The sequence below is a fragment of the Papio anubis genome, chromosome 2 (genome assembly GCF_008728515.1).
Source record: "Papio anubis isolate 15944 chromosome 2, Panubis1.0, whole genome shotgun sequence".
NCBI classification, from domain to species: Eukaryota; Metazoa; Chordata; class Mammalia; order Primates; family Cercopithecidae; genus Papio; species Papio anubis.
Window position 1 is genome coordinate 21,165,595 of NC_044977.1, and position 10,901 is coordinate 21,176,495.

A 10,901-nucleotide genomic window follows, 5' to 3' on the forward strand; every position below is an offset into this window, starting at 1 on the left:
TTATTTCAACCATTGTAGAAGACAGTGTGGCGATTCCTCAAGGATCTAGAAGTAGAAATACCATTTGACCCAGTGATCCCATTGCTGGGTATATACCCAAAGGATTATAAATCATTCTACTATAAAGACACATGCACACGTACGTTTATTGTGGCACTATTCACAATAGCAAAGACTTGGAACCAACCCAAATGCCCATTAATGATAGACTGCATAAAGAAAATGTGGCACATATACACCATGGAGTACTATGTAGCCATAAAAAAGGATGAGTTCATGTCTTTTGCAGGGACATGGATGAAGCTGGAAACTATAATTCTCAGCAAACTAACACAGGAATAGAAAACCAAATATTGCATGTTCTTACTCATAACTGGGAGTTGAACAATGAGAACATATGGACACAGGGAGGGAAATATCACACACGGGGGCCTGTCAGGGGTGGGGTGCTAGGTAAGGGATAGCATTAGGAGATATACCTAAAGTAGATGACAGGTTGATGGGTGCAGCAAACCACCATGGCACGTGTATACCTATGTAACAGATCTGCACGTTCTATACATGTATCCCAGAACTTAAAGTATAATAATGAAAAAAAAAAACTGAATTAAATGTATTTATTGTAATTCTCTTTATTTTTTTGTTTTTTTTAGAGACAGGTTCTCACTATGTTGCCCAGGCTAGAGTGTAGTTGTGTGATCACAGTTCATTGTAATCTCAACCTCCTAGGCTCCAGCAATCTTCCCACCTCAGTCTCCCAAGTAGCTGGAACTACAGGCACATGCCACAATGCCCAGCTAATTTTTAAGTTTTTTTGTGGAGATGAAGACTCACTATGTTGCTTAGGCTAGTCTCAAACTCATGGCCTCAAGCAATCCCTCTGCCTCAGCCTCCTAAAGTATTGGGATTATGAGTGTGAGCCACAGCACCAGGCCTGTAATTCTGTTTAAAAAGAAGTAGATTGACTTTTGCAAAAGTTTTATAAATCATAACTGTTCGCATTTGTGTAGTTAGTCAAATGCTTTATATATACTACTTGTTTAATGCTTAAAATAGTCTCACAAAATACAGAGGCCAGGCAATATTACCCCCATTTAATATATGAGGAACTAAGGGTCGGGGAAGCCCATCTTGGGTCACACAAATAATAAATGGTAAAACAGAAGCAAAAAATCATTCCTTACAAATTATAATTAATTGCCTCTTCCACTATACCACATGACAAAGAATGTGCAAATGGCCTTAGAGAACTCAATTGGCAAGAGATTTGCATATGAAGGATTCATGAAACCATTTTCTTCACTTTCAGTGAGTAATGATTCTTCAAGATTTCAAAAGAAAGTTCACTTCTTTTCTAAAGAATAGGGCTGACTTTCAAACCAGTTTGAGATTAAAAGGCACTGGAGAAATACAAAACCAGACATTCCATCTTACTCCTCAAAACCTCTGTCCTCTGGTATGTAGAAGGGAAGGAAGAACAAAAGTTCACATTTCAACAGTGTTCTCTGCATCCAAGGCTTCAAAATAAAAGCAATGATTCATTTCATTCATTCACAGTATTTTTGAGTACCTTCTGTGTTCAAGACACTATGCTACGTTCTGGCTAAAAAGTAGTTAATAAAACAAACACATTCTCAGTTCTTGTAAAAAGCTCATCTGGAAAAAATAGCCATTAAGCAACTATGCACATAAATTAACATTGTTACAATGATGATAACTCTCTAGAGGAAAGAACATTGTACTATTAATATAAAAACTGAGAGGAAAGACTCAGTCTAGACCACAGGTGAGTCAATGAAAAGTCCTGAGGAAGTGACATTCGAACTGAGGCACATGGGTGAGCAGGAGTCAGTAAGAAGGCAAAAGTGGACAGTGTGTGCAAAGGCTTTAAGGTAAGAAGAAGGGTTTGTATCTGAGTAACAAAAAACAAGCTGGTTTGACTAGAACATGTTGAGCAGAAGTTAGTTACATTGGATATCGGGAAAGAAAATGGGGACAAGGCCTTGTGGCTACTGAACTGGACAGCCCTTCAAGAGTACCATGTCTGCCTTATGGAGGATGGATAGGAGGAGGAGCATGAGAGGATGTGGGGAAACCGGTCCAAAGGAGAGATCATGGTGATTTGGATGGAGTCGTAGCAATGGAGATAGAGAAAAGAGCATGAATTTGAGATATTCTTAGAATTCAGAATCAACATAAGTTTGGTGAGTGACTAAAAGTTCCAGGTGTTAGGAACTGAGGTATCAAGGATGACTTCTCTGGCCAGGGGCGGTGGCTCACACCTGTAATCCCAGCACTTTGGGAGGCCAAGGCGGGTGGATCACCTGAGTCAGGAGTTCAAGACCAACCTAGCCAACATGGAGAAATTCCGTCTCTACTAAAAATACAAAAAATGAGCCAGGCGTGGTGGCAGGCGCCTGTAATCCAAGCTACTCGGGAGGCTGAGGCAGGAGAATTGCTTGAGCCCAGGAGGCAGAGGTTGCAATGAGCCGAGGTCATGCCATTGCACTCTAGCCTGGGCAACAAGAGCAAAACGCCACCTCAAAAAAAAATAAACAGAAAAGAAATTTTCTCAGTGTTTGGGTGAGGGAGAAAGGACAAGATGGAGGAAGGTGAACAAGAAGGCACAATCCATGTTGCTTCCGGGTTCTTCATCACCAACTTTCCCGCGCCTGGGAAGATGCAGATCAACCAAGCACGCGCCACGTGACGTCAATCCTAAGAGATCGAAACTTACCTGGCCACGCCTACGGAGACGCCCCTATCATGCCCTTATCCCGCCCACTGCACTCCTCCCCTTCTAGCTCCCAGGCAGAAAAGTCCGCCGCCGGTAAGCGCCGGTGTGACGTCTTCGACCCCCATTTTCGTGGGTTGGAGAACCTCACCCGAGAGCGCCGGCACAACTTCCCTGGCCCCCCACACCTGAGGACCAGAGAACCTCGCCCGAGAGTGTATGCATATTTGCAATAAAAGACTGCCACTTTCTTATGTACTTTGGCCTCATGTTTAATTACTTAGCTCTCCTAAATTAAATTAAATTAAATTAAATTAAATTAAATTAAAACACTCAGGTTTCCAGCTTAAGTAGCTGATTAGATAAACCTTACATTTGTGGAGAGAGATAGAGAAGCTGAGAGAAAGAGTAGATATAGCTGGAGAGCGGTGAGATATGGAAAAGAAGAGCTCACCCACAGCTATCTTAAATTTGATATACACAGAATACATCCAAGTGGAGACTGTCAAGTAAGTAAACACTGATTCTGGAGGTTATGAGAGATGTTTGATCTGCATAAAAAAATGTGGAGAGTTATTGACATTTATATAAGGCTTAAGACAATGGAAATGGATGCAAAAGCTTAAAGGGAAGAAGGCCCAAACCTTGCAGGTGACAACATTTAGGCATAGCAAGAACAGATCCAGAAGGTAAATAAAAACAAAAGCCAGACGCAGTGGGTTGAAAAGGGAATGGAGGTGGAATAATAAAGTAAAATGTTTGGAGGATGTTTTGAAAAGGGAGTGATGTTGATGTTCTTGGGAGAAATATTTTACTAGTTATTAAGATGTGGAAGATTTGTCTGACATAGTACTCTTTTTTCCTACAAGTATTGGATTCACCTTAATGCAATGAGGAAGAAAACACACAAGAATAATCACGGGATTCTACTAAGAAACCACCATGCTAGGCAATATCATACCTGATTCCACATCAAGAGAGTATTTATCAATAGCCAAGTTCATGGTATTGTAGGCAGCGGTACAAAAGTCTTCCAGAATCATGTACACCGCATTGTTGACATTAGGAGGGACAGAATTGGCAAACTTCATTCGGCTGTTCACCACAATGCTGCCATTTCTGAAGTTGAGGATTTCTAAGTTCTGGAATCCCGTGAGATTTGACTGGAGATAGGGAACCAGCTACAATACACAAAAAGTGGTAAGTTTATTGACAACGTTTCACATTTTGTTCAATACATACCCAAACAAAACGAAACAAAAACACAGGTAAGACCCTGCCTCACTTTTCCTAATTGTATTTTATCTACATTTAAACTGTTAATTAACAAAAGTACAAATTAGGAATGATTTGACAGTATAAACTAGAAATGCTATGCGATTTTCATAGTGATATTTAGGAATCCCATGGAATTCATACATAGTTTTAGATACTCAGAGAGTTTATTCTCTGTTTCACTGAAGGATCCCAACAGTGAAGGCGATATAGGTACCCACAAAACATTAGCTTCACAATAAAATGTGAAAAGAAATGTCAAACTTATTGTAGTCCCATAATTCATGAAAACAATCTTCCCTGTAAATTATCACATCACTCTCATGCCACTTTTGTGTTTTCCATTTCTTACATGTCTTACTGTTTTCTTTCCAACCCTAGGCCATGATACTATCTGTGAATTATAGGAAATGAATGTTCACAGCAGATCACACTTTCCCTGGCTCAGACCTTGTGTGCTAGAGGCGAGGAGGAGTGGGTCATACACGATTATTCACTAGCGTCCATGTTTCACTTTTTGTGCTTACCAATTCTAAGAATCTTTGCTCCAGGGCTTTATACTCCAAAGAGTTCTTATTAAACAGATCTTCTGAAAACATCATGTTAGTCACTCGGAGGCTGAAGAAAACCACCAAAGCTCCTGAAGTCTGGGTATAACTCAAGTCATCTCCTCCTTCTGTGGGCCACGCCACACTAACCATCTCTGTGGAGTGAACACTTGTAGACATTTCCACATAACTACCAACCTTGCCATTTTGCTCTTGGACTAGCTCAGGCTGATAGTAATCTGTGCCTATCCGGTCCAGTTCTAATGAAATATCCTGTACACCCATAATTACTTCATCCTCTAGCAGGGTGGAGATTGTGGATGGAGGCAATTTGGTAGACTGTGTCACAGAAGCTTTCAACCAGAGTCTGTCAGTACTCTGTGGTGTACTTGCCAATGTGTCTCTGGACAATTTCTCTAGGGAAGAAGTTCTTGTCGAAACTCTCTCTGATTCTGGCAATATAGTCCACAAAGGTTGCATATCTGGCTTTACCATTGAAACCTCACTGTCAAACCATTCATAGTTGGATGACTCGGTAGTTTGTTCCATATCCTCCCTTAGGATGGCATCTGCCTGATCTGATATTTCAGTAGAGGCAGAGATTGCTACAGATGTCAGTATAAGAGGTGCTTTGGTAACTGAGTAATCATCAACACCAGGTACTTCTGATATGTGCTTGGGGAGGGTTAGAGATGCAGATTCAGTTGCAGTATCTGTGAAGAAGGGCACAGCAGGCCCACTAAGAGGCTCTTCCTCTGGGAAGTGTGTGGATCTATCATCATGTTCATATTTTGAGTGCTTACTAATTTGGTCTGTGGAATCCATTTTGTCAACTAAAACTAGTTTCTTGTCTTCAATCTCAGCTGGCAAAAGTGAATCGTCATCTTCAAGCCATGGCTTGGACAGCGGTTCAGTGCTCTTCTCTGATGAAGTCTCACTCCATGGCCAAGTAATCAGATCTACTTTTTGCCCTGATCCTGAACCTAAACCACTGTCAAGTATTAACTCTTTTTCCATGGATGCATCTGGCAGGAAAGGGCTCACTTTTAATTGATCTTTGACTTTGGAGGTCAAGGAGTCCAAGCCAAAAGGTATAGAAGAGGTCAGATATGGTGAAGATGTTAAGGACACATCAGAGTCTTCCATGGATGGTATTGTTTCTTTTGGCACAGGTTGAGTGAATGAACTTGAAGGCAATGAATCAATAGAAAGAAAATCTTCTGACTCTTCAACATTGGCTAATCCTAAAAATAAAGTTTTCCATTAATTAATCTACAGAGTTGCCAAAATATATTCCTAGTTCTTCTAGTTCTTCTAATAAAATTAGTTTCCTAATTTTTCCCTGTGAAGTTAACAGGGGCAATTGTTGACTTTTGTTTTTCTATATCTAGCAAACAAAAGGAAAATCTGATAACATGTTTGTAATATGGGACAGTCACTCATGAATATTATCTCCTTCTCGAGGATGACAAGACCTTGACTATTGAAATAATCTTCAAACACTTGTTTTTTTTTTTTAATTCCATGAAAATAAAGAACTGCTAGTAGTAATTTTGACAACAAATACTAAATCCAGCAGTCATTTAGGAGGAAAATTCCCTGAACATTGTGTTTCTCTTTGAATTCTCATTTTCCCTGCTATGTTTATTGTCTATCGTCCTTCAGATTCACCCAATATTCACAATCCTGAACTCATTATTTATATATTTGCTCATCTTCCTCATTTCACATGTAAACTCCACTTCTAAGTCACATTTATTTTTCCTTTCCTCCACAACATCTAGATCATCTATTTCATTTTCACTTGTTTATCTCTGCTGTGGCTGCCATGATTTAGTTTCTTCCCTTCACAATACTACTACAAGCAAGAATCTTTAGACTTGGCCCCCACAACTAATTGTATTATGAGCTAGTTGAATAATCTTCTTTGACACTATTTATTACTCCAATATTTAAGTAAAGTGGTTATTTAATAGTAGTAGCAGTAATTTAACTAAACTATATACCCTTCGATATGACCTTCAAAATATCTGTTAATTGATCCCCACCCCAGCTCCCCAAGTTTACTTCTTATTATTTAACTATTTGGACTCTCCATTCCAACAAATTTGATTGTTTCCTCTCACAAACAATTTTACCAAGACGTTTTACCCCTAATGAATACTACTATGTTTTTTTCATAGCCATAGTCTCTTCCTCTCTCTAAAAACCCTGTCATCAGATACAACAAGAAGTATGAAAAGCGATTAAAGTTTCTCACCATCTTCTACCAAATGAGATCCAGAAGTCCTTTCCTCAGAAGCCACAGGCAAGCCAGTCTGAAGCACTGCCGGGGTGACAGAATGAAGAGTCAAGCTGCTAACCTCTAAAACCTCTGGGGAAGAACTGAGGCCCATCTTCGAGGGAAAGGCTAATTTGTGTGTAGACACTAAATCACCCAAAGGACTTTCTGACCAGAGTTCCCTGCCAGTGGCTGAGGGAGGACCAGAGCTGAAATCAAGTGGTGGAATACTGCTGGTGGTGGATTCATCTGCTGAGGGCCATGCAGCTTGAAAGGTATTATCCTGGGGGGAAAAAAAGGCTAAATCATATCATAGATAAAAGAAACATATAAAAAGTGATTTTAAATACCACCTATCTGTCTATATTCCCAGATTTTCTAGGGACAAGGAGGCAGTGTATTAATAGTATTGGGAGTAGGGGGAGACATGGGCTCCAGAATCAAACAGATTTATAGTCAAATTCCAATTTCTAGAGAAAAACTATATCACCTCTCACCTGAAAAGCAAGGACAGATGAGGTAACATTTTAAAGCCCTCAAACAAAGTGAATTTGTGAGAGAAAATGTTTTTTTTCTTTAGATGGTTCATTTTCCTCTGTGTTTTTAGCTTAAATGACTTTAAATACATAGAAGTTACTGTTATCTGTAACTTGTTGGCAAAGATCTAAGTCCATTGCCCACAGCAGGAAAGAACAACTGACAATTTTATTCATCGTTCTGAAAAGATAATTAGTTAATGAAGGCCCTCTAGTTTGGTCAGAAATGTCACCACAACAAAATGTAGTCTGGTTACCTCAAATGAATAGCCACTCCTGTAAAATGGTATCACACTTATGAAACATAAACAATTTCCTCTTTCTAGTGATGTTTTACTAATGTACTACTAATCTTATCTTAAAATGTAGTTCAGAAATGGAGAAGTATACAGAAACACAAACCTTGAACATGTTAATTATTTAATTTTATGAAGAACTGTCTATGTAAATGTACAATAATCAGCCAGCCACAGTGGCTCACGTCTATAATCCCAGCACTTTGGGATGCTGAACCAGGAGGATCGCTTGAGGCTAGAAGTCCAGTCCGGGTAATATAACAAGACCCCATCTCAACAACAACAAAAAATTAGCTTAGCCAGGCATGGTGGCACACACCTGGAGTTCTAGCTACTTGGGAGGCTGAGGGAGGAGGATCACTTGATCCTGGGAATTCAAGACTACCGTGAGCTATGATCAACCCACTGCACTACAGCCTGGGCTACAGAGCAAGACATTGTCTCAAAAAAAAAAAAAAACAGTTTAACAATACTGCTAAGAGGTAAAATGGCCACAGTATTTGGCAGGAGTTTATATAATTTATTCCGGATTCTGAATAACAAAGATAGAGAAGTACAATCCACATGGAAAAAACTCATAAAATATATCCTGGATATATAAAAACTGAAAAAGGAAAAGAGAAAAGAACAATTCTTTTCAGTCCTAAGAAGGTATTTGAGGTCGGGTGTGGTGGCTCACACCTTTAATCCCAGCACTTTGGGAGGCCAAGGCAGGTGGATCACCTGAGGTTAGGAGTTCGAGGCCAGCCATGACCAACATGGAGAAACCCCATCTCTGCTAAAAATACAAAATTAGCTGGGTGTGGTGGCACATGCCTGTAATCCCAGCTACTCGTGAGGCTGAGGCAGGAGAATCACTTGAACCTGGGAGGCAGAGGTTGCAGTGAGCTAAGATCGCACCATTGCACTCCAGCCTGGACAATGAGAGCAAAACACCATCTCAAAAAAAAAAAAAAAAAAAAGGTATTTGAATCACATGGAAGCTTTTGAAAAACACCAATTCCCAGGGCTGACACTCAGAAATGTTAACTTAATTGGTCTGGGAAGAGAACCTAGACATGGGTACTTGTAAAAGTTCTCTAGTAGAGGAAATGGCTGGATCATGTTCTGGGCATAATATTCCAGCCTGTGTTTCTAATATACTTCTTCAGTTGCTAAATGATTTTATTTCTTATCAACTGGAACCTTTAAGAAATTTCCCATATTTATAAGTCTATCAAAAGACTAAAATTCATGTTATACCTATGAACAAAATGAAAACTAGGAATAAGAAATGCTGAATCTAACCTCCTCCCCGCAACTCCAGGAGACTCCTATCAGCAATAGTAAATTTGCACTGACAGTCTCAACCCTAATATGCTTTTTGAACAAAGCACACAATTTTAGGGTGGCTAACTAGAGTTCAGTCTATGGCCATGAAATAAAACAGAACATACTGGCCTATGAAGACAGCTGACCCAAAACAAGGTGATATGGTTTGACTGTGTCCCCACCCAAATCTCATCTTGAATTTCCACATGTTGTGGGAGGGACCTGGTGGGAGGTGATTGAATCATGGGGGCAGGTCTTTCCCATGCTGTTCTCATGATAGTGAATAAGTCTCATGAGATATGATGGTTTTATAAAGGGGATTTTCCCTGCACAAGCTCTCGGCTCTTGTCTACTACCATGTGACATGTGCCTTTCACCTTCTGCCATAATTGTGAGGCCTCCCGAGCCACGTGGAGCTGTAAGTCCATTAAACCTCTTTCTTTTGTAAATTGCCCAGTCTCAGGTACGTCTTTATCAGCAGTGTGAAAACAGACTATTACACAAGGCCTAATTAGTCTTTTATGCTTTGTCTTCACAGTGCCCCTTGTCTCTCTGTCAAAGAGCTGTGTGAGAAGGCTTTGAACTATACACTCTCCCAGTCACAGATGGGGGACTATGAGGCAAGAAACCACCAGGCATGTCCAATACTTTGTCCCTTCCCCTAGTGACAAATGCACAGGAAAGATGGTAATAACAGAAGGTCATTGGTTCTATAGAGGGTTACCCACAGTTTCATCTACCATCTTTAAACTAAAAGCACTTTAGTTTAAAAAGAAAATCTTATTTTCTTTTGTGGAACTCAGTTACAACATCACTTCCTGCCTTGTCCATGTTGTTTTCATTGGTTCCTATTTTAAGTGGGTCACCATGGTGATTCTTCTGTATTTGTCACCACCACTTCAGATCCTTCTCTCCCTGCCCTCTGCCCTAGGAGGCTGACCCTGTGATCTGTACCAGTCTTGCAAATGCTGCCTTGCATTTGTTTTCTGTTTGAGTTTGGCCAATGGGAAGCATAAGCAGATCAAAGGACAGGGGGAAGAGAGGTCAAGGTATGTCTTCCCTGCTTCCTCCAAGCCTCAATACTATGTGTCTAGCATAGCTGTGCTTCTCCCTCCACAATTACAGCTCCAGCTGTCCATGGGCTCTGGTAACAGCATTTCCTCCCCTTCCTCTGTACTCCAATGGATGGTAGTGGTAATTGCTTCCCACTGTTGTTAGTCTCTGCATACCTCAACATTCTTTTTATGCTCCCTTAACCCTATCCACATCTCCATTAGTAGATTCTTCTAGATGATTCTGTTACTGCTGAGACCCTGGATGAGTGATATTATGCAAAGGTGCCATCGTTTTATAATATACCTCATTTAAAAATCCATTAAAGTTTATTTTTTTTGTTTTTTTTTTTTTTTAATTTATTTATTATTATTATACTTTAAGTTGTAGGGTACATGTGCATAACGTGCAGGTTTGTTACATATGTATACTTGTGCCATGTTGGTGTGCTGCACCCATCAACTCGTCATTTACATCAGGTATAACTCCCAATGCAATCCCTCCGCCCTCCCCCCTCCCCATCATAGGCCCCGGTGTGTGATGTTCCCCTTCCTGAGTCCAAGTGATCTCATTGTTCAGTTCCCACCTATGAGTGAGAACATGCGGTGTTTGGTTTTCTGTTCTTGTGATAGTTTGCTAAGAATGATGGTTTCCAGCTGCATCCATGTCCCTACAAAGGACGCAAACTCATCCTTTTTTATGGCTGCATAATATTCCATGGTGTATATGTGCCACATTTTCTTAATCCAATCTGTCACTGATGGACATTTGGGTTGATTCCAAGTCTTTGCTATTGTGAATAGTGCTGCAATAAACATACGTGTGCATGTGTCTTTATAGCAGCATAATTTATAATCCTTTGGGTAT

At 40.2% G+C, this 10,901-nt stretch overlaps 1 protein-coding gene across 1 annotated transcript in view; it reads right to left on the reverse strand.

Annotated features, from left to right (window-relative positions):
- Positions 1 to 10,901, reverse strand: part of IMPG2 (interphotoreceptor matrix proteoglycan 2) — a 107,799-nt gene that overhangs the window by 16,906 nt on the left and 79,992 nt on the right. Inside the window, exons 12-14 of the mRNA XM_021933979.2 lie at positions 6,818 to 7,121; positions 4,537 to 5,801; positions 3,696 to 3,915 (exon numbers count right to left, since the gene is read on the reverse strand). Of these exons, the coding sequence (XP_021789671.2) occupies positions 3,696 to 3,915; positions 4,537 to 5,801; positions 6,818 to 7,121 (1,789 nt within the window). The remainder of the gene's footprint in view (positions 1 to 3,695; positions 3,916 to 4,536; positions 5,802 to 6,817; positions 7,122 to 10,901) is intronic.